General features: G+C 32.9%; 2 protein-coding genes and 2 pseudogenes across 3 annotated transcripts; 1 reads left to right on the top strand and 3 right to left on the bottom strand.

Moving 5' to 3' along the window:
- The first annotated feature begins 3,242 nt into the window (after positions 1 to 3,242).
- LOC148566208 (uncharacterized) lies at positions 3,243 to 5,297 on the top strand. Its single transcript, XM_088487440.1, has one exon. The coding sequence runs from the start codon at positions 3,243 to 3,245 to the stop codon at positions 5,295 to 5,297; it is 2,055 nt and encodes a 684-aa protein (XP_088343566.1).
- Positions 5,298 to 8,090: 2,793 nt separating this feature from the next.
- On the bottom strand, positions 8,091 to 10,366 carry LOC148566207 (uncharacterized; annotated as a pseudogene).
- Positions 10,367 to 13,054: 2,688 nt separating this feature from the next.
- LOC107641317 (psbP domain-containing protein 2, chloroplastic-like) lies at positions 13,055 to 14,952 on the bottom strand. Its single transcript, XM_016344812.3, has 3 exons — positions 14,562 to 14,952; positions 13,948 to 14,103; positions 13,055 to 13,345 (listed from the first exon to the last, which is right to left on the bottom strand). Exons 1-3 carry the CDS (start codon positions 14,877 to 14,879, stop codon positions 13,091 to 13,093), a joined length of 729 nt encoding a protein of 242 aa, XP_016200298.2. The 5' UTR covers positions 14,880 to 14,952; the 3' UTR covers positions 13,055 to 13,090.
- Positions 14,953 to 16,565: 1,613 nt separating this feature from the next.
- LOC107641316 (uncharacterized) lies at positions 16,566 to 23,507 on the bottom strand (annotated as a pseudogene). The gene is made up of 14 exons (XR_015883382.1): positions 23,478 to 23,507; positions 20,533 to 20,631; positions 20,143 to 20,202; positions 20,026 to 20,096; positions 19,670 to 19,769; positions 19,104 to 19,174; positions 18,761 to 18,993; positions 18,621 to 18,673; positions 18,514 to 18,540; positions 18,301 to 18,435; positions 18,152 to 18,225; positions 17,837 to 17,895; positions 17,723 to 17,784; positions 16,566 to 17,625 (listed from the first exon to the last, which is right to left on the bottom strand). The product of XR_015883382.1 is annotated as an uncharacterized LOC107641316 (transcript).
- Between the last annotated feature and the right edge of the window lie 582 nt (positions 23,508 to 24,089).

The raw sequence follows: 24,089 nt of genomic DNA, 5'->3' as shown, positions 1-24,089 counted from the left end.
TGTTTATAGGCTTTAGGGTTTTCTTTGTTTTAACCTAATAAGAGGTTATAAATACCTCCTTAGCTATTGTAATCGTAGTATAGAATGATTTAGAGGTTTTAAACCTTTTTTTGGTTTCGTGATGAAACCATGGTGTGGACAATTGAGGTTGAGGAGTCCCTCTCTTGTTACATCGGGGAATTGAATAGAAGGTTGAGGAGTCCCTTCGATTCAATTTCCAAACTATGGCGTTGACAAGTTAGGTTGAGGAGTCCCTTTCTTGTTGCGTCAAGAAATTGGGTAGAAGTAGAGTGATTCTCTTTGTACTCAATTTCAATCTATCATTTTTGTTTCTATTTCAATTTTAATGTATCTTTTTATTCAGTTTGAATTCTTGTCTTTATGTTTATCTATTATTTCCGTATCATTTGGTATCAGAGCTCAGGTATTAGATTAATTCTTATTAATCTATATTTGTTCTTCTTTTATCATAAAAAAAGAGTCCAGTGTTTGTCGCGTCTTTCATTTTGTTCTTGTGTTCTTGTTTTCGTTTGCGTTTCATTATTTAAAAAAAAAAAAGAAGAAGAATAAAGTGAAAAAAAAAAACAAAAAAAAGAAGAAAAATACAAAAAAAAAAAAAGAAATTATCTTCCTTATAATTATTGTCCTTTTCATATATTATTTTTTTTTCACCTACAAGATTCGAGGACGAATCTTTTTTGAAGAGGAGGAGAATGATATGTGCTTCAAATGTTCGTGATATGAAGAGTTCAAGAGTTATTTAGAAGATATTTTAGTTTACATTTTTAGAATATTTTATTTAATGTATTTTGATTTTGTTTATTTAATTACTAGATTGGGCCTTATGTTTATGGGCTTTAGGGTTTTCTTTGTTTTAACCTAATAAGAGGTTATAAATACCTCCTTAGCTATTGTAATCGTAGTATAGAATGATTTAGAGGTTTTAAACCTTTTTTTGGTTTCGTGATGAAACCATGGTGTGGACAATTGAGGTTGAGGAGTCCCTCTCTTGTTACATCGGGGAATTGAATAGAAGGTTGAGGAGTCCCTTCGATTCAATTTCCAAACTATGGTGTTGACAAGTTAGGTTGAGGAGTCCCTTTCTTGTTGCGTCAAGAAATTGGGTAGAAGTAGAGTGATTCTCTTTGTACTCAATTTCAATCTATCATTTTTGTTTCTATTTCAATTTTAATGTATCTTTTTATTCAGTTTGAATTCTTGTCTTTATGTTTATCTATTATTTCCGTATCATTAATGATACGTGCTTCAAATGTTCGTGATATGAAGAGTTCAAGAGTTATTTAGAAGATATTTTAGTTTACATTTTTAGAATATTTTATTTAATGTATTTTGATTTTGTTTATTTAATTACTAGATTGGGCCTTATGTTTATGGGCTTTAGGGTTTTCTTTGTTTTAACCTAATAAGAGGTTATAAATACCTCCTTAGCTATTGTAATCGTAGTATAGAATGATTTAGAGGTTTTAAACCTTTTTTTGGTTTCGTGATGAAACCATGGTGTGGACAATTGAGGTTGAGGAGTCCCTCTCTTGTTACATCGGGGAATTGAATAGAAGGTTGAGGAGTCCCTTCGATTCAATTTCCAAACTATGGCGTTGACAAGTTAGGTTGAGGAGTCCCTTTCTTGTTGCGTCAAGAAATTGGGTAGAAGTAGAGTGATTCTCTTTGTACTCAATTTCAATCTATCATTTTTGTTTCTATTTCAATTTTAATGTATCTTTTTATTCAGTTTGAATTCTTGTCTTTATGTTTATCTATTATTTCCGTATCAGAGGGGCAGGGGAGAGAGAGAGAGGAGGGGAAGAGAGAGAAAGATAAAAAGAGAGGGGAGAGAGAAAAGGAAAAGGGGGAGAGAGAGAGAGAGGAAGACAAAGAGAGGGGAAGGGGAGAAAGAGGGGGGGGAGAGAGAGAAGAGGAAGAGTGAGAGGGGAAGGAGAGAGAGAAAGGGAGAGAAGGAGAGAGAGAGAGAAAGGAGGGAGAGAGAGGGAGAAAAGAGGAAGATGGGAAGAAAAGAGAAAAATGGAGAGAAGGGAGAAAGAGAGAGAGAGAGAGAGAGAGAGAGAGAGAGAGAGAAGAGGAAGAGTGAGAGGGGAAGGAGAGAGAGAAATGGAGAGAAGGAGAGAGGGGAAGAAAGAGAATGTAAAATCTAATTTTATATATGTTAAGAGAGAGAGAGGGAGCTAGAGAGAGAGAGAGGGAGAGAAAGAGAGAGGAGGGAAGAGGAAAGGAGAAGAGGGAGAGAGAGAGAGAGAGAGGAAGAGGGATAGGGGAGAGAGAGATTGAGAGAAAGGGATAGAGAGAGAGGGGGAGAGAGAGGAGGGGGAGATAGAGAGAGAGAGAGAGAGAGAGAGAGAGAGAAAGACAAAGAGAGGGGGGAGAAAGAGGGGAAGGAGGAGAGAGAGAAAAGGAAAAGAGAGAGAGGAGGGAGAGAGAGAAAGGAGAGAGAGGGAGAGAAGGAGAGAGAGAGTGGGAGAGAGAGAAAGGAGGGGGAGAGAGGGAGAGAAGAGGAGAGAGAGGTAGAACAGAAGGAGAGAGAGGGAGAGAGGGAGAGGGGGAGAGAGAGAGGGGGGAGGGGAGAGAGAGTGAGAGAGAAAAGGAGAGAGAGAAAATGTAAAATTAATTTTAGAGTAAACTACCATTTGTACCCATGGAAGTTGAAAACGCTGACAAATCTACCCACAAGAGACAGAAACTACCAAATGTATCCATCAATCATGAGTTCCGTGGGACGAAAATAACCAATCCATATTCCGGCGTTGACTCCATCAGTAACACTCCCTACGTGGCATTTCACGGCGTGACATGGCTTGGGGGGCTGCACACGTGGATATTATAATTACAATTAGTTAAAAAAATATTTGAATTTTGAATTTTTTTTTGAAAAAAAAGGAAATTAGAAATGAACAGTTAGCAAAGGTTTTCCATCTTCGCGCGTTTCAGAGAACAAAGGGTAGAGACCTAGGAAGAAACTGTTCATCTTCACCACTCATAGAAAACCTCCCAGGCCAACGATAATCTCCGTATTGAAGAGAGGGTGCTTGTTGGTGTGGCTCGTTTCAGCGGGTGGAATTGCGTGGTGTCATCCATAGGTAAGTAGTAACCGTTGATCTCTATGTCATGGTTTTCTTGTTTTCGATGCATGGTTGTGGAAACTGGGTTTTCATTAGGGTGTGCTTGTAGTTGCTATGATTTGGTTGTTAATAGGGTTTGTCTGTTTGCAGATGGCAACTGTCCACATTACGTTAGTCATTAGTCACAGAGAAAAATTTGAAAAGGGTGATGATGGCAGACTGGCTTACGTTGGGGGTGAGAAAACAGAGATTGAACGAGTGAATGTCGATACCCTAAATAGGTTCTTCGTGAATGACTTAGTCAAGGATATAGGGTACACTGATGTGTGCGAGCTTTACTGGCTTCAACCTGGGATGGAGTTGGATGGTGGGTTGAGGTTGCTTAGACGTGACATGGATGTGGTGGCTATGTATGAAGCAGCGATTGCTAATGGGAGGAGAATTGAGGTGTTCACTGAGCATCCAGTTAACCTCCCTGAGTTTGCAGAAGAAACTAATGAACCTGAACTGGAGCGTGAGAATTTAAATGTTACGAAAACCCAAGTCAAGCACAGAACCAAAGTGTGTGTTAGGAGACCCCCAACCCCAAAGAAGAAGCACAAGAGAGTGGTGAAGATTAAGGATCAAACCAGAGGAATGCCTGGACCGGATACCCAAACAAAGGATGATGTGGTGGACAAAGATGTTCATCCTACCACAACAAACACACAACAACCAAAAGTAGGCAGTGAGGAACCAACTCTCCCCACACACTCACCAAAGGTAACCTTTGAAGAGCCACCAAGGATCATTCAGACCCCAGATGCACCCACCGAATCCAATTTGCCTCCACATGAGCCATTGGAGAAGACTCCTTCAGAGACTCAACAACCACATGTGTCAGTTGGAAGTGAAGAAACAGGGCACCCAAATCCAGTTTCTGCGGAGTCAGTGGCACCCACAGTTGATAAAGGGCCTGCAGATTCTAATGAGGTTTTCACACAATATATTCCACAACCTTGCAACAAACCAGAGTCTCAGGAGCAGAGCTTTCAACCTGAGAATGAAACACCTTGCGAAGGTTCTCAACCTAGCAGTTCACAGCCTGAACCGTCTACAAACCCAGATGTGGGTGCTGGTAGTCCAAAGAAGCGGAAGAGACGATCAACAGTTAGGCCTCCTCCATCAGGACAAACCTTCATACCTAACCAGGATCCAAACAAGCATCCTTCAATCTTTATACCTGTGGAGGGTGAAGATATAGCTGAGCCAAGTGCAGGGATGCATTGTTATGAGTCTGAAGAGCTGGATTCTGTTGCAAGTGATGATGAAGACAGTCAGCAAGCAGCATTTCCTCAAGCTAATCCCGATGCTCCAGTGAGGGACGTAAGGCTGAAGGTTGGGATGGAATTTGAGAATCTAGAGCATTTCAAGAAGGCAGTTAGGAAGTTCAACATCAACCTAGGGTGCAGCATATTCTTTCCTAGAGTTTATTCAACTAGGTGCAAAGCCATATGTTATGAGGAGGATTGCCCATGGCAGATATATTGTGCAAAACGGTCATTTCCATTAAGCTTCCAGGTGAAGACCTTTGTCAACGAACATACCTGCAGCAGAGTTAATAAGAACAAATCTGCGGATGGTAAATGGGTTGTAGAAGAGCTTGAGGACAAGATCAGTGACCATCCAGACATGAGTCAAAGGCAGGCACAGGATTTTTTCAAGAAGGAGTTTGATGTGATTGTGAATGAGAGGAAGATATACCGTGCAATGGTGAAGGCGAAAGAACTAATAGAAGGATTGGAGATAGCTCAGTATGCACTTCTTCGGGATTATGCTAATGAAATAATAAAGACCAACCCTGGCTCAACCGTGAGGATTAGCACTGATTATATCGAAGGGACTGGGTATAAATTCAAACGGATTTACATATGCTTGCAAGGTTATAAGAAGGGCTTTACCGATGGCTGCAGGCCTTTTATCGGGTTAGATGGTACCTTTCTAAAGGGATACTACCCTGGGCAATTGTTGACTGCGATCGGTCACGATGCCAACAACCATATATACCCTATAGCCTATGCTGTGGTGGAGTGCGAATGCAAGGATAGTTGGAAGTGGTTTCTCGAACTTCTCCAAGAAGACTTAGGAGACGCAGCAATCAATGGAATCAACTTTATGTCAGACATGCAGAAGGTAATGGTATCAATTCTTATTGTTCATGTATGACTTTATAATTACTGGTTTACATTATCTCTCAAACTGCTACTGCTGTCATACCATGAATGGAATTTCATTGGGGATAACATTTTTGTTGCTTTACTTTTCCCCACTAGGGCCTCATCCCTGCTATGCGTGAAGTAAACCCAGGAGCTCATCATAGATACTGTGCTATGCACTTATGACAGAACTTCAGAAAATAGTGGGGTGATACAGAGTTGAAGATGGCAATGTGGAGGTGATAGGGGAGGGAGAGGGGGAGTGAGAGACAGAGAGAGAGGGATAGGGGAGAGAGAGAAATGAGAGAAAGGGATAGAGAGGGAGAAAAGGAGAGAGAAAGAAAGGGAAGGAGAAGAAAGAGGGGCAGGGGAGAGAGAAAGAGAGAGAGAGAGAGGAGGGAGAGAGAGATAGAGATAGGGAGAGAGAGGGGAAGAGAGAGAAAAGAAAAGGTGGAGAGAGAGAGAGGGGAAGACAAAGAAAGGGAGGGGGAGAAAGAAGGGGAGTTAGAGAGAAGAGGAAGAGAGTGGAGGGAGAGAGAGAGAGAGAGAGAGAGAGAGAGAGAGAGAGAGAGAAGGAGAGAGGGAGAAAAGGGAGAGAGAAAGAGAGAGGGAGAGATGGAGAGAGAGAGGAAGACAAAGAGAGGGGAGGGGAGAAAGAGGGGAAGGAGGAGAGAGAGGGAAAAGGAAAATAGAGAGGAGGGAGAGAGAGAAAGGAGGGGAGAGAGGGAGAGAAGAAGAGAGAGAAAGAAAGAGAGAAAGGAGAGAGAGGGAGAGAAGAAGAGAGAGAAAAAAGAGAGAAAGGAGAGAGAGGGAGAGAAGGAGAGATGGAGGAAAGAAGAGAGAGAGAGCGGAAGAGGGAAAGGAGAGAGAGAGAAAGAGAGAGGAAGAGAGAGAGGGAAAGAGAGAGGGGGAGGGAGAGAAAAAAGAGAGAAAGGAGAGAGAGGGAGAGAAGGAGAGAGGGAGGGAAGAAGAGAGAGAGAGCGGAAGAGGGAAAGGAGAGAGAGAGAGAGAAAGAGAGAGGAAGAGAGAGAGGGGGAGGGAGGGAGAGAGCGGGAGAGAGAGAGGGAGGAGGGAGGGAGAGAGAGAAAGAGAGGAGAGAGAGTGAGAGGGGAGAGAGAGAGAGAGAGAGAGAGAGAGAGAGTGGGGAGAGAGAGGGGAGAGAGAGAGAAAGAAAGATGGAGAGTGTGAAAACTAGTTTTAGCCTATAAACCAGTTTAAACTGATTTTTTTAATTAAAACCAGTTTTATTTTTATGAACTGGTTTAAACTGGTGCACTGTATTATAAACTGGTTTAGAACCAGTTTTATATGTGACAAAGCAGTTTGGTTCAGTTTCTAAACCATTTAAAATGGTTTAGTGCAGTTTCAGTTCAGTTTATAGAAAAACTGAACCATGCACACCCCTATATGTAGGGTTGTTGTACCCTTATAAAGGATCGATATAAAAGTTTAGAGAAGAGAGGATTAATTGTTCCAACATCCAAAACATCCAAGAGGAAGTAGTTTATTGCTCTAACATTATATGAAACATGTCATCATCAAATCATTTTTGCATATAGTTCATACATCTATATTTTAACCGTTTGATATGACACATTTAAAATTTGTATGACATTGTGTTTGTGTTATGGCTTTGGAAGGAAGTAGAGTCCTCTTGATTGTTGGTTCCATAACCAAGCATTGACGCAGGGATGAAAGACCAATACAATTTTATCTAAATTAAGATTTTGTTTTCTTGTGTTTGTTTCATTTATACTCCTAGCTAGTCACAGTTAATGTGTTTCCGTATCAATCTGTAATTCGATATTTTTACATATATTTGTAACCATATTTATAATTTCTCAGAGCTTGAATGAACTTTTTTTTTTGTTTTGCAACAGTGTTCAGTGAGCATTACACACTCCTTTGTGCAATTTAGAAACAAAGGTAAACAAACTTCTCCTTTTATGGTCGTTCCACTTTAGTGTGTTGAGCTTTCTTTGTTAAAAAAAATCTTTTCTTTATATATACTTAATTTCATTCTAAGACTAATTTGACATTTTCCATCTTCTCCTTTTCTTTGGCGGATCAATATCAGTATGAAATATCTCCTTAGCTCTCCACTTTTTGCATTCAATCTCAGTTGCCTATCCGTCAGGGAAGACCATTATTAAAATGACAAAATACACATTTTACTTCTGGCATTTTGTTTCGGAGATATCATTGTCTTGAATTCTTGATTTGTTATCAATTTACTCTTGTGTTGCTTTATTTTTGTGTGTTTGGATGTAGAAGCAATTGAGCAGCTTTGTAAGACCAACGTTTTTTTAATTTAATTGTGAAAATTATGCGGGTTATAAACCTCTGCAATATATATATATTTTTAAAATTTGGTAAATATGATTTTCACGATAAATAAGAATAATAAAAGTGTTATTATAAAAGTCACTTATTCTCGTTCATAAAAAAGAGGCAATAATATTAATAAAACAAAATTTTGTTACTGGCATCATGTAAATACAGCACACAAGTTAATTGGAATAATTGTGTAAATACTTAACAAGCTAATATCAAATATTTTGTTTATCATATAATTAGTGTCAAGTTTTTCTTATACTAACTCTCAACTTCAATGACAACCAAATAAAATAAAAGTATAAAATTAATTAAAAATATTTTATAACTAATTTTTATGGATGAAATATTTTTAAAAATTTTTTACATATCTGTTAATTAATACATTTGAAGCTAATAATCTTTTAAAAAGATACATCTTTTTTACCAAAAGTCCCTTCGGCATAGCCATCGAGACTTTCGATAAAATCTAGTTCACTGTCCTCTTCGGCATTGCCATCAAGGCCAAAGAACTAGAAAATCAAATATTATTGATAAAAATGTTATGAATCCAATTACATCTATCTATATTAATTTACAAAACTAGCTAACAATTAACTCAAACTAAATATGTGCGCAGCCTAAATAGGACAATTAGATATGTGCAACCATTTACATGTTTTTCCTCCTTTAAGCAAATTTTCCTCCATCCATTAAAAACTTCGGAATATGGCATAATTTCTACATTGAAAAACAATTAAAATAGTGTAACTATCATGAATAATAATTTAAAAGAGTTTAAAATAGCCAATTAAATATTTTCTATATTAGTAGAAATTGAATTAGACTAACTAATTGAGAGTAAAGAAATGACTTACGATGATCAAATTACATCAAAAATGCTTTTTCTTAGCTTTTTTCCTTTAGCCAATTCTTCTTGATGTTTAAAATGTTTCTGAGCATGACTGGCAATTTGACTAGAAGTTTTTGTTTTTACATAATATTTCGAAATTCTTTTCCAGTGTGAACCTTCTTCTTGGTACCCTCTAATAAATAACCTACCAAAATATAATTTTTAAAATAATTATTTACAAATTTTAAACAAAAACATAAACTATTTAAACTATCAAACAAATTTTTTTTTTTTGGTTTTCTGGCCAACCAAAAACCTTATTATGCCAACCACGGTCAAAACAAAAATAAATTTAGCAATCAACAAAAATTACTTTAAAACTCGCTCAAATTGCTAGTTATTGATACACTAAAACACTGATATATGAAACCTTTAATTAACAAGAAAGCAGTGAAATCGATCTTACAAAAAAGAGGTGCTAGACTTATATATTGTAGACAATAGACAATCATCATGGACAAGTTAGAGATATATCTAAATCAAGAGAAGTGCTCCTATATGTTGATATTAGTTGCTTCACTTTTTTTTTTTAAAATACCAATATTTAACTAGATAATAAATAAATAAGTAAATACCTATGTTCATCTTCGGTCCAATGATATCCTGTCTTTGTTGGTGCGGCCTCCTCCTGTGCAGTTGGCACGACCTCCTCCTCTGCAGCCGGCAGTACCTCCTCCCTGTCATGATAATAAACAAAATACTTGATCATCAATGAATTTCATGTAAACAAAAATATTTATATATTTGATCATCTCCATTTCAAAATATTTTATTTATTTCAAAAACAAATCAAAGGGAAAAAAAAGTTCATTGTTTATTAGGTTTGTTCATAAAACTTACAAGAAAAAGGAAATATATATAGAATAAGTAAACAAAAAGAAAGAAAGAATATGAGAAATAAACCTTGCGAAATAAGAAGAGAATGAAAATATTGAGAATACCGACCTGTGATGTTGATGATCAGTCGAATAAGGCGGTAATGGTGGTGGTGGATTGATGATGGGGATGGAGAGAGGGTTGTGTTCCATCATGATGGTCATGTTATCAGATGCAGCATTGATCAGAGGAGTGTTTGTAGGATAACCATTATGGATGGCACTGATGTCGTTCATCAGCTTCTGAAAGCGTTCTTGCAGCTGTGCCCGCGTCCTGCCGGGGAGACGAGCAGCCATTGCCTCCCAGTGGTTGTGTAGAGCATCCTGAAAATAACTGGTAATAACAGACTCAAAAGCTTTGTTCTCCTCCCAAGTCCAGACCTGAGGTTGAGGTTGAGGATGAGCACCGACATTGGGAATCAGCTCTAACATGTTCATGGTATCCCACTCAGGCTGAGGCTAAGGCTGTGGCTGAGGCTGAGGCTGAGGTGGGGGATAACCACATGTGTCAGCGAAAAAGTCATCCGTCGCCATCCTTACTATATCCGTCTGAGACTGAGGCCAAGACTCAGAAAGAAGCCGAGGCCGAGACCGAGACCAAGGCTGAGGCCAAGACCAAGACTGAGGCTGAGACGGTAGCTGAGGTGGTTGATTACCACACACGTCAATGGCACATGACTGAGGCTGAGACTGAAGTGGTTGATGGCTTCCATAATAGTGCTCTGTCCTCTTCATAGCTTCCGGGAAAAACTCATCAATAACCGGCTGAGGTGGTTGATTACTACTGACGTCCATGGCAAACGGCTGGGGCTGGGGATCACCTACATTGTTTTCGTCCCCATTCCAGACGGGCTCAGGCAGAGGCGGAGACTCAAACTGAAACTGCGGTGGTTCATCGGCATAAAAGTCTATCATATCGCACGGGTCTCTGATATCCCACGGATTCATCATTGCAGAATCTGATTGCTCGTCACTCATTCTTCTTCTTCTTCTTCTTCTTTCTTGGTTTCCTATTTCTTCTTCTTGTTTCTTGGTTTCCTATTTCTTCTTCCTTGGTTTCCTTTTTTCAGATATAGTATTTATTTATGTAAGCTTCGCTTTCTAAGATAGAGTATGTCAATTTAATTTTATGAAAAAGTCTAGGGGCAGTAGTTTTATAGAAAAATTAAATGATTTTATTTTAAAAATTTATTTTAGGATTTTTTTTTTTATCTTTTTGTATTATGTAAATGTAGATAGTTTTAATTAAAGCAAAAAACTCTCAGAAGGGATTATGTAAGCTTCACTTTTTAAGATAGAAGGTGTCAATTTAATTTATATTATATTATGGATAAAAATTAAAAGATTTCATTTTCAAATTTTAGTTTTAAAAAATTTCATTCTATGATTTTTTATTTTTTTGTATTATGTAAATTTAGATAGTTTTTAATTAAAACAAAAGATTCTCAAGAATAAAAGGCATTAAATAATGATTTAAATTAAATGTAAGTTTAAATGTAAAACTAAAATTCAAATACAATATTGTAGTGAGGCCGTACACCTTAAAGTAGTAAAATGGAGAGACATAGTGAAGATATTGAAGGCAGTTAATATGAATAAAGTAGTACTTAATAATATTTTTATTTTTATTAGTAGTACTTTCAATAAATGCCATGTTTGAGGTTTGAAAACCAAACCGCTTATCGAACGCTTATCGAACCGTAAAATTAAATGTTCAAAAGATTTAAAAAGATATATATTTTGTGGTTTATTATTTTATATAATAAAATAATATATTAATATATAAAAGATATATATTTTTTTAAAAAGATTAATCTTTTGTAGTTTATTATTTTAAACTAATGAACTATTAAAATACTATATCAGTTTGACTAGTTAGTCAATTTTTTATTTTTAATTAATTTTCTGTCAAACGATTTATATTAAACCAAACTAATTTGATGGCAATTTTTAATTAATTGGGTGGAATTAATTTCAGACTGAGACTCATTCTTGCTTTAAGTATTTTTTTTCGTCTTCTTAACTAGCTTCTTGCTTGGATTTCTTTTTTTAAACACAACATTTATATAAGTGAATACATTTATAAGGTTCACTTGTTAGCTAGAGTATGTTAGTTAGATTAGATTATGATTAAAAATAGAAAAGATTTTATTTCAAAAATTTCATATTTAAATTCATTTTAAGATTTTTTGTTTTTGTATTATATGTAAATGTAGAAAGTTTTAAATACATCAAAAAGATTCTCATATACGATATAAAAAAGATCTAAATTTGTTTTCTAAAAAATATAACTAGTGTTTTTTTTTTTTTTGGTTTATTTTATTTGGCAAATGATCATATTATCCAATAATATAGTGTACAAAATAATTTTTATTTTTAAATTAAGTCTGATTAGTGAGATAAAATTTAAAATAATACTTTATTTTTATTCAAATTTAAATATGAATTCAGAATTGATTAACAACTCATTTTTTTAATTTCAATAACAAAAAAAATTAATTTGGTGCAAAATATTTAGTCTGAACGTAAATTTCAGTCTGGTTGATTTTTATGATTTTCAACTAGCACTGAACATAAATCAATTGTCATATTTTAAGAACCAAAACTCAAGAGAAGGAAATAATATCCAATGTATAATGAGTCGTAAGATAATATATTATATTATTACGTATAATATCTAATGTATATTTTTTTTACAAAGTTAATATATTTATTTAGAGTTAATTTATTATAATTTTTTTTATAAATTTTGTAGAATATAAAAATAGTGAATTTTATTTTTTATTATTATTTAAAAATTATTCATAATTTTAAATTATGTAATTAACTTAATTAATAATATTTATTATTCCTTTTCTAATCGGAATAGTGTGTCCCTCTAAAATCATCTGCAATAATTTGTGTTGTGGACTTGTGGGATATCTACAGAATTGGGTGAGGTTTCAAGCTTTCTCAAGCCAAGTAGCCAATCTAATCCTCTTTTCCCTCCTTATACACATGCTTTAATTACAATTTATCTATTTAGATAACAAATTCAAAAAAAAAATATTGACTCATTTAGTTTGATAAATTTAAAAAAAAATAAATAAAATTTTTATTTTAAATATCCATAGATATTTGATATATAATTAGTTCATCCATTTAAATCTATAATAGACCTAAACGAACTGAATTAATAGACCAATTTGTTTGACATTCTTATTTACACAACTAACTATATCCAAAATTCAAACTATGATTTAACCAACAATATTTCTGAGCCAAAATATTTAGATTTCGGTTTACAGTTACATATAACTACGTGTTTTTTTCGCCTTATTCATAAATAGCTTAAGGGAGGAAGGATCAGTGGAAAGCATAAGCCTATGCCTGTGAATTAAACCTAGTTGAGATCTCGCTAACTATAATCTTCTGAAAATAATTTATTCATGAAATCAACGTTTTTTATCTTTGTTGAAAATAATTACAAACCTCCTGCACTATTTTCTCTTTTGGAAAGATATAATGTTCAACTGTTCAAGTAATATGTAGCTATGTAAGTTAAAACATAGCGATATAAAATCTATACACTAGAGTTTCAGTCTGGTTGATTTTTATGACTTTCAACCAAGACTGAACATAAATCAGTTGCCATATTTTAAGAACCAAAACTCAAGAGAGGGAGAATAATCAGAGAAGAAATGAGATTTTCATTTCAAAGTTTTAAGCTGCTGCATTAAAGGAATGGAGAACTTGCTCTAAAATCATTCTTTTATATGGTTCAAGAGGACTCTCTGGTTTATCAGAATGAACAATGTTAAGAAGATAGAGTTTCTTTGAGGTCACAAATGCTGCAGAAAATATCCTCTTCTTTCCTCCACGAGTACTATCAATGGTGTATTCAAATTCATAAATTTGCAAATCTCCATTTCCTGATCTTTCTGAAGCTGCAATTAATTTAGCTTCCTTTGTACTTTCCTGAAGATGAGGAGAACAATACACACAAGTTAAAATGATATATAATCACGTAGACATTTGATTATCCCCTAGGATCAAAGACAATTTTGCCTTCTTACTTTAGTTGTTAAATGCAGAGCAAACTATATGTAATGGCCATTATTCCTTTGGTCATAAATACGGAAGCAATGTTTCACTAACATCTATGATCTACTTTTGATTTAATTAAATAAAGATCAACGAAGAATCTACTATGGATAAAAATAAATAATTACAGGAAGGAATACTTTAGAGGCTTAGAGCACAGGTGAGGTGCCAATAGTTTGTTATAGGAAGAGAAGGTTCTAGAGTCCTTTTTATTATATAATGTAATGAATGAAACAGAGAAGACAATTTTTAGCCAATTAGTTAGTTTAGCCTTTAGCGTCTTAGCGCTTAGTATTAGCGAAATGATGTTCACAACAGAGTCAAACTAATCCAAGGTAAATATTTCAGCTCATTATTCCTTTGCTTATGTTGTTATGGTGAAGTACAGGGAGATTCTTCTAATCAATATCATCAACACTTGACTCAAATTTTGCATTGGTCATAGAAAGTTCCAGCAATGGAAACAAGAACCTTACCTTACGCCTTTCTGCTTGTAAAAGCTTATCAGCAACAAACTCGGGGCTCCCGAAGTCTCCAAGATTTGCAAGACGAACTGGGTTCACAACAACCCCAATGTTGTTGCTCCCCATACTTGCATCTTGAAACAAAGCAGTTGCCCCAGCTTTATCAACCTATTCATTGTAAACCAGAGCAGCAAAGATTGTTACAATGTAAATGGAAAGTGTTGTAATTTGGTGGGAATAAATAACAACTTTTTATGAAATATGATGATCAGTTTCATCCAATACTATTCCATTTCCATTTCATCTAAGTTTAAATTTTATGCATTTTCAATGCAAAATTCTTCTAAATTAATATCAAATCAAACTATTGCTATATAGACAAAACAAAAAGTGGTTAACTTCTACACCTCAATCTCAACAAGAAACTAATATTTTAAATGTCTGTGTAAAAGAGTTATACACTAACAGGTAGATTTTAACTCAATATTTTACCCACCTCATTCCATTTCCATTTAACTCCTATTGAATCATTTTCCAACACATCATACCAAACATACGCAAGTCTTCACAGTAGAAAAAGCTTATCAAAGATTAAGGTTATTAAAAAAAAGGGTAAATAATTTTACCTTAGTCCAAGAAGAGGGTATAAGAAGAGTGAAACCTTCCTTCGAATCAGTGTATCTGTGAAGCTCCAAGTCCAACTCTTGAGCCATCAAGAATGCACCACTAGTGTTTGATAAATTGCTCGAAAGAAAAGTTGTGAGAAGAAGAGTAAGATTGAGCTTCCTCCTAGTAAAAGATGTTGATAAATGCAGGATATGGTTGTTGTGAGGTTCATTGTGAAGAATGCAGGTAGCAGAATTGAAAGAGGGGATTGAGAAGAAGGTTCTGGAAGAAGAGTGTTGTGAATGGTGGAGAAGAGTGAAGCAAGTTTTCAAAGCCATTGGAATTGAATTGGAAAGTCCAATGTGTTGGGTTTCGTTGGTCACAGGGATATGAGAACATACTTCATTTGGGTTAAAGGGGGAAAAAAGGTAAGTACTTAAAAAAAAAAAATTGAACTCATTGTTCACCAAAAAAAAAAAAATTGAACTCATTTGTTGCTGTTATTTTTATTAGTAGTTTCAACAAATGTCATGTTTGAGGTTTGAAATCCCAATCGGTCATTAAATCGGTAGAATTAGTCAATTGGATGTTCAAAAATTCAATCATATAATTCAACTATAATTTAATTGGATATAATAAAATAATATATTAATATATAAAAATTATTTTTTTTAAATATTTATCTTTTTGTAATTTATTATTTTAAATTGTTTAACTGTTAAAATACTATATCAATTTGATTAATTAATTAATTTTTTTATTTTAAATTAATTCTTTGTCAAACGATTTTTATATTAAATGGAACTAATTTGATAACCAAGTCTTGATTAACAGGGTGAAATAGATTAATTTTCGTTCTTTCTTTTATAATACCCGAGTTATATTTTTTTAATAAAAAATATAATATGCTTAAGCTCCTTATGTAATATCAATACACTCTGTGTGTTGACATAATATATATTTAATATTATAATTACTTAATATACTCTTGCATATTACTACAAATAAATTAAAAAAATTGCTATTACAATTCAGCCTCCTACAAATTGTTCCACCATAAAAATGTTAAAAAATACAATAAAATCCAATAATGGTATGTTACACAAAATTCTGGTCTATATCTAAAAAAAAATTAGCCAAAATAATTCTATAAAAAAAGTTTGATAAGTTTAAATTATTTTATTTTTTAATGCAAAAGATTATTTTCATTTACATTATTGCATTTTTTTGTTGCATTGCACAAGTTTAAATCTAATAATCTTTGACTACAACATCCTCTTGCAAGTAGAATTATATATAAGCTGCCATAGACTGCTTGCTTGGTGTTTTCTCATCCTTCGTCTTCAGAAGACGTGCAACTTTGCAAAAACCAGCATGGTATCTTGACAAAGACAAATCATCGGCGCATGTAACACATAAATCTGTATCTATCGTTAATGTCCCATGCTTCAAGAGTTTAGAAAGCATAACTGTTAATTCAACACAAGAATAAACCTTCAATAACTATTTCTAAAAGAATACATGATAAAACACAAAAAAATTTACTTTGAGTTATTTTATTGATTAATATCTGAATCAATTTTTAAAAAGTATTTAGTGAAAAAATTTTAATTTTCAATTAATTTTAATTACTCAATCAATCTTCAAACTTTAAATTATTTGTCTATATAAAAAAATTAGTTTAAGAATTTTTAACGATTATGTCTTTATTAAATAATGATAAGATTAATTTGTTTAATTTTTTTATCAAAATATGAGGTGAAAATTTATGCATCTAAAAAAATAAAGAGTTAGAGACTAATTTGGTTAAAATTTGTTGAGAATTAAAATGTTGACTAAAAATTGCATTACTCGTGTGTTACATGACATAAGGGATTAATTAAGAAAGAAAAAGAAAGTTAAGTTTCTTATCAAAGAAATCTGTTGGTAAAATTAAAACCTTCTGATTCTGTGGTTAAAGCTTACTTTGCATCAACTTGAGGCTATAATTTTCCACACGTTTAAGTATCAAGAGGATAGAGTAATAAGGCATAACAAAAGACTGAATTATATGCATAACAAACTCTACAACATTGTTTATATTCTTCCAGTTTTTGCTGATTTAAGTTTTCTTTCTGAAGTTATTCTTATAGAATAATTCAATTGATGCTACTGGCATATGCACATATGTTGTTAATCTAACAAACCTACTTGACAAGTTGCACCAATGGAAATAAAGCATGCAAATAAGGCATAGTTTCCAGAAGAAGAAAAACAACCATTGTCCAGCTAATTGATCAGCTTGAATGGATGAACTATTACTCCCACCACTGCTATCATAATTGAAGTATGAACCATTCCATAATTTCTCATATACACTTTTGGCTTTCTGGAACTTGAGCCAAAAATACTCCTCAGAGCCCTTGTCACCAACTTCATGTGCCAAGGCTGAAGCTGCCTCAAGTGCCGCAACCCAAAGTCCACCACTATATGCACTCACACCAGATACAGACCATGTGTCATAAGTTTGATCAGGGAAGCCTTCATTCTTAATCATTCCGTCGCCATCCTTGTCGAATTGGTCCATATAAGCAATTGCAATGTAAACAGCTCTTGCAAACTTCTTGTCTCCGGTGGCAACTACATCCCTATAACACTGGAGAACAAATTTTGGATTTGAGTCTTTCCACCTATCTGTGTTATGAAGATTATAGCCATTTATTTCAAACCATTCGGCCATCAACTAGAGTTTGCCTTTTTTCAGGATCATGCATCATTACTGCTGCAGCAAAGTCTCTTTGGACACTGAGTTCAAGTTTTGGAAAAAGCATGACCAGTGCAAAAGATGAGTAAAAATGAACATCAAAGGTATTCCCCTTCAAGATAAAGAAATTGACCAATGTTTTCTTCCCCTTCTTGAAGCAAATTTACTCCATATGCTGACTTTGATGCAGTTGGAGTGTGCATAGAGCTAAATCTTTCAAGAATGTTAATAGCAGTATCACTCTGGGGCGATAAATTTGGACTCTAAATCATATATGAACCCATCCAGTGAAAATTTTCTTTCCCCTAAGCTAGCTGAACTATGCACCGGACCTAAACCATCTGCGAAACAGAGAATAATGTCACAAATTGATGACCGAGACAGTCATAAACATGGCTTAATTAGCTAATATAGAATACCCAAGTTTTAGAGAAATACCTGTCCAAATTGTGAACCCAGAATTCAGATAGTAGAGCTCATTCAAAAGGGTTGTAGGGTACCTGCACAACTCTGAATGCACAAGAAGAAAGTTAATAAAGAACTGAGCATTACCACTCAGGAAGTCTCTTGTCTTTGCCAGTCTTCAATCTGAGCCTCCCATTGCCGGTGCCCTATGTCAGCAATTCATAGAAGCTTTAGTAAGTTATTCATGAATTCTATTAGGCTATTAGCAATTATAAGTATGGTGCATGCTTTGGGAAATCATCTAAATTTTGACATCAAAGAAAGAATAGAAAAGAAAAGAGAAAATTTTATCCATAGTCTGGCTCTCCAAAAATAATCTATGGACAATTCTCAATATTGAGTTTAGAAGCAATCCCAACCATACAAATACAAAATTTAATGTATCTCATCAAAGAGTATTACCGATAATAGCATCGTGCGCAATCTTTGCAGCTGCATCCCCATTAGTACCATAGAATTTAGTGTAACGGCTGTTAAGTTTGGTTAGTTAAGCATAGTCTTCAGACAGGAAATTTTATACAAGTTTTCTACAGCCAACCTGTTGTAATTTGTAAACCCTTCCTGCCGGAAACTTGACTTCAGGGCAGTCCCATGCTAGTGAAAATGTGACAGTACGTTGAGCATCTGAAGGAATAGTAAGAGTTGCTGCAATTGCAAATGTGACAGGAGACCGCTCATTCGTAGTCCTATCGTATCAACTAAATTAATTGATAAATTCCAAAATTATTTATCATTCAAAAGTACAGTAAGGGTTAAGGCTTTACTTGTGATGTAGAAGAACACCATGCACTCTGTCCTAGCATGACATAATATGTATCTTGAATGTTAGAATAAAAAGCAATCAAATGGGAGATTTTCACAAATTTCTTACATCTTTGAATTAAAATGATCGCCAGTAAACTCAGAAAGTCCTCCAACAGAATTCTAAATGCATACATCAATTGCTTGCATAAAAAACTAAAACACCAAGAGTGTAATAGCAATTAATAGTCACAAAAAAGTTTAACTTACAGTCCATGTGAAAAGCAAGGTGACATCTGCTGTTGTTTTTCCAAAATTATTTAACTGCATAAATAACACTTATTGCTTATTAAGAGCAACATATGTATCAAATTCTAACTAAAAAGAAATTGAAGTGACTCTTGCCTACCACAAAAGTGAAAACTGTATTTTACCTTCATATATTGTCCAAGCCCTTGGGTACAATGCATGATATGTGGATTTGTCCTGACACTGGGTTTTCTCTGAATGAAATTGAAGTAAATTTTTTTCAAGAAATTAATTTACAAGAATAAGATTAAGAAAATGATAAATTAGTAACTGGTAATTTACAAGGCAATCTATAAATGTTTACTTCAATATATCTGCCTTCCCTGCACATAGTACACTTGAATATTTTTCACCACTTGGACGTGAAACAAATACCTGATAGTAAGCAAAGAAAGAAATAAATTTGGTTATGCATGTCCTTTTTCTTGATAAACAAACTATTATCAACCTTAAAGTACACTGTAATTGATATTTAAGGTTCAAACAAGATTGTACTATGTTCTTGCAAGATGTCCAACCTTGGACTAAGTAATTCTTTATAATGTTATGGATTCATGATGTGTTCTGTTGTCAGCATCACATTATTCACTTATGCTTTCATGATAACATATCTCAAGGTATAGTTATTTTTATGGGGAATGGATTCTCTCATCTGATATTTATACAAAAGCTTATTGTTGGTGAATATTGACTGTTATGAAAATGGGGCCAAGACAAGCCATGTAACTTGTAACAAGAAAAGATCAATGGTATATATAGCAGATTAAATAAACATAAATGTAAACGATACTGTAAGATCGAGAAGATTTTACCCAGATATATATAGCAGCACTGTAATATTTGTGATAAGATAGATTCAAGCAAACTTACTGAAAATTGATTTGCTAAAACTGGTTTATCTTCACATTTTACAGGGAATAGTTGCCAACGTTGAAATTCACCCCTGTAACTTCTTCCAATGCTTCCTGAACTGTAGAACAAAGCAAAATTTAATGCACAAAATGATTCAAACCACTAATGGCATTAACATGACTTCATTTTGTTTTAAGGCAGAAATAATTAGAAACCGAACTCTACTATACCAATCCCATAATTTTTTATGCATGTAACTAGTAAACTGCTAATGTATAAAATTTTTCCTCCCAAGCAAATATAATTTGTTATTTGTATTGGTGACCTGATTAATGTAGAAAATTTGAAGCTTATTTTTTGGATTGAAGACCTACCCAATGCCACCTAAAGGAACACCATGACAAGATGTCACATGACGCTTAGCAAAAGGGTCCATCATTCCTTCCTGTAAGACATGCAGCAAGCAATTCAAGAAACATGATCAGAAAAACATTTTATTAGGACAAATCATCTTCCCGGACATGGCGCCATAGCCGAAAACCTATTGGAGCCTATAAATTCAGATATCATATAAGGATTGCTACATATATCAAAAACCATTATGTCCTTAACTTTTAAGTCTACTACAGCCATAAGCAAACATATTTAACCATAGAAAAGTACCAATGTATTTTAGCAGGTAATTCACATTGAAAAGCCTTGCTCTATAATAGGAATAAAGAATTCAGTAAAAACTAATACTGAGGTTTCTTTGTATGAGTTTGATGGTGAAAAAATACTCTTGACATGTTGAGCACGACTAACAATGGTTAAGTCCATGAATAAAATTATGGATGACATGATATATGTGGACAATTCACATGCATGAAAGGCTTATATACATCTATTATCTCTTTCAAAGATACGTTGAATTCTAGCGGAGTATTTCCTGCATAATTCAATTTGCGCTGCCAGGTAAGTCCTGCAGCCTGCAGGTTTCCCTGGCTCAACCTTACTCAGAATCAGATACTAGAAATGATGTTTCATACAAAATCTCTAATGAAAGCTTAAATCCTTAAATATGACAACATTTGTTCTTTGATCCAGTAGCAAAGGCAATCAATAAAAAATAATATTCTTCAATCAATAATTTTTTGGTCCAACTTGTTCCATCAATATACCAAAAGGAAAAAGTCTAAAGGGTCAGCAATTTTATTGAATTTTGACCAGCACGTAATCAGCAGAAAAAAGTGAGTCATTAGATGAAATTTTACACCAATCTCGCACCATTAAATCATTATTGATGGCTATTTAATGGCTACCAATCACAAAAGTTGCTGGTCCCTAACATTGCTCAGAGAGAAAATGCCAAAAATAATACCTATTTGCATCACATGGTGAATAAAAAATAATACCTATCTGCATCACATGGTGAATCACAATCGCTATGGCTTGGTTTAGTAAAATTTGTTGAAGAGTTATTTGTGCTTTTTAAAAATTCAAGTTTTTTATTTTGTATTTGGTAAATAAAAAAGAAGATATGTTTATGCTTGCAGCTTTTAAAAGATTGAGATATTTTTGAAAGTACTCAAGATAGAGCTTTTTAAAGTTGGCTTGTGTTTTTTAAAATTTAAAAATCTAATATAACTTCGTATGTTAACTAATTTTTAAATTTAATGTTTATATTTATGTCTATTATAGTATTTTTAAATTTTAAAAATTATTTTACTAAACGCAATTGATGTTGTTTGTATTTATTAAAAACTATTTTTGATTTGATTTACCAAACATAAATGCTACAACTTTTAAAAAGTTATCTTTTAAAAATTACCTTTTATAAACTACTTTTAAAAAGTAAAATCTTTACCAAACTAATCCTATGTAATGAAAAAGATATATATATATATATATATATATATATATATATATATATATATATATATATATATATATATATATTACTACACTAGTTATGATAAATGAATTTAAAATAAAATATTTAATTTGCTCTTCTAATAATATGATAAATTTACAAGTCTTATTAATATATATTCTAAATACATATTTTAAAATACTTTTTTATTTTTAGGGATTTCAAAGTATATGAAAACCTTTTTAAAAATTATTATATATTTTTAAAAAATAAAATAAATAAATCCTAAACTTATAAACCAATGAATGGACACGATGTTTAATTAATATGAATGAATAACAATCATTTCTTTGCAATAAATTTTTAAAGTGGTCTAATTTTAGTATTTTAAGTTTAAAATTTATTATAATGATTTTTGAGATCTAATTCTTGACATTATATTAATTTTTAGATTTTTTTTTGTACTAAATCAGCGAATAAAGTACTGAATCGATTTTGACTTGCCAGATTAGACACAGAGATAAACGGTGTTCTTTTATTTTAGCATTTAAACAAGAAATGAGAAAATAAAAAAGAATTTATATAATGTGCAAAATATTTTATCTTCTATCATTCTCTAAAATAATATCATTTTTGTCTTGATTAAGGGTCGGAATTAAATAACATTATTTATCTATATATCTAACGTGATAAATCAAAACTAATTCAATACTTCATTTATTGAATACAAAAATTCAAAAATTAATATAGTACCTAAAATTGAATCTGAAAATTAATATAATAAATTTTAAATCTGAAAAATCAAATAATAAAAGCCTGAATTTTAAGAGTAGTGTTGGAAATTTAGTTAATTTCTTTCTGTTACCTCATCTAAATTAAACATGAAAGAATCCTCGAAATCATTGACACTTAAAAAATAAAATTTATCTGAATAAGTCAATAAGCGAGAAATAAAGAATACTTAAACTTACAAACAGTGCTGTTTAAAATGAGCTGAATTTGATGATTTCGATTCATTTAGTTATTTTAAATGAGTGTGTATGGGTGCTAATGAGTAATAACTCAAATGACATAGTCTCTCTATACTCAATTAAAAGGTTGCGGATTCGAATCTTCTATCTTTGGTAAAAAAAAAATGAGTGTGTATGGGTCTTTTATTGTAAAAATAAGACTATAAAAATAAGATGTTTAATGAACTCGCTTAGTCTATGAATTAAATAGATTGTCCTACAAAATAAATAAATTAGCCCATTTAACTTGTTTAACTTTTTTTAATCATTCTCTTTTAATTTATTTTTAATGCTTTTGATATTTTTTTAAGGATAAAATATATTTTTTGTCTTTAAAGTTTGACAAAAGTTTTAAAAATATCTCTAAATTTTATTTTATTTCAATTTTGTCTCAAAAATTTTCGATTTACATCAAATATACTCTCAAGGTAACATCCCAACTTTTTTGAATCAAGTCATTTTTTAATAACTAATTAATTAATTAAAATGGTAATGATTTAATATTTGAATTTAAAATTTAAACATATGAAAACACTAGTGGTAGTAAATTTCTAACTGACAATAAACAACCTTTTAAAATATAGTCATAATTAATTCTACATTTATTAGATTTAAATGATATTTTGTTATATGAAAAGATAAGAATACTAGCTCTATTCCTTAAGTTCAGTATAAAATCAAATTCAAATTAAATTAGGTAGATAAATCGGTTACAAGTTCATAGTAGAAAATCGTGCTCTTATCAGCCAGCCTGATATACTAACAGTATTTCGGGAATATCTCAAGCTGTGGTTATCCGATTGACTTCCTTTAAGATTTGTTTTAAAGCTAATTCAATTTTCTATAAATTTGTATCTAATAACTATTTCCAAATTCCAAACGTAGAAAATGTTATAGGGCTCACAAAGTAACGATTTAGATTGAAGATTTCACCTAAATGTCTCCTAACATAATCTGCACATACCTGAGAGCTATTTGATCCTCCCTTTCTCATTCTATTTTCTTTTTCTATACAAAATATTCTAGTATACACAAAGTTTAGCTATAGAACAAGTCTTTCTTCACTAACAAACCGTATCTATTTGCATCGGAATACCTATCGAAACTTCACTCGAGGTAGGGGTTTTATGCTAAATTTTATATGTCATATCTTAAATGTTTTTTTATATAGATGTTAGCATTACATGTCATGATATAATGTCTCTTTCCTTCATACGCATTATATATTATAATAACTATCTTATGTGCATTAAAGGACTGGGGGAATGATCATTTGATAAGGGAAGGTGACCCCCAAAGACAAGATAATCGAGATGATCCTTCGGTAAGGGAAGGTGATCGGCAAACCTTTGGGATAAGAATCTTCGGTAAAGGAAGAGGACTATCCCATCAATTTTATATAATAATATATCTTTGTTGACATGACTTCCTTCTTCTTGTGTATATTTAAATAACCTTGATTGTAAATTGAACTGGGGGAATGATCCTTCAGTAAGGGAAGGTGACCCCAAAGACAAGATATCGATATGATCATTCGGTAAGGGAAGGTGATCGCCAAAATATTTGGGATAAGAAC

This window comes from Arachis ipaensis, chromosome B5 (assembly GCF_059453495.1).
Source record: "Arachis ipaensis isolate K30076 ecotype BB chromosome B5, ASM5945349v1, whole genome shotgun sequence".
Lineage (NCBI taxonomy): Eukaryota > Viridiplantae > Streptophyta > Magnoliopsida > Fabales > Fabaceae > Arachis > Arachis ipaensis.
This window is presented reverse-complemented; position numbering and strand designations above follow the sequence as displayed.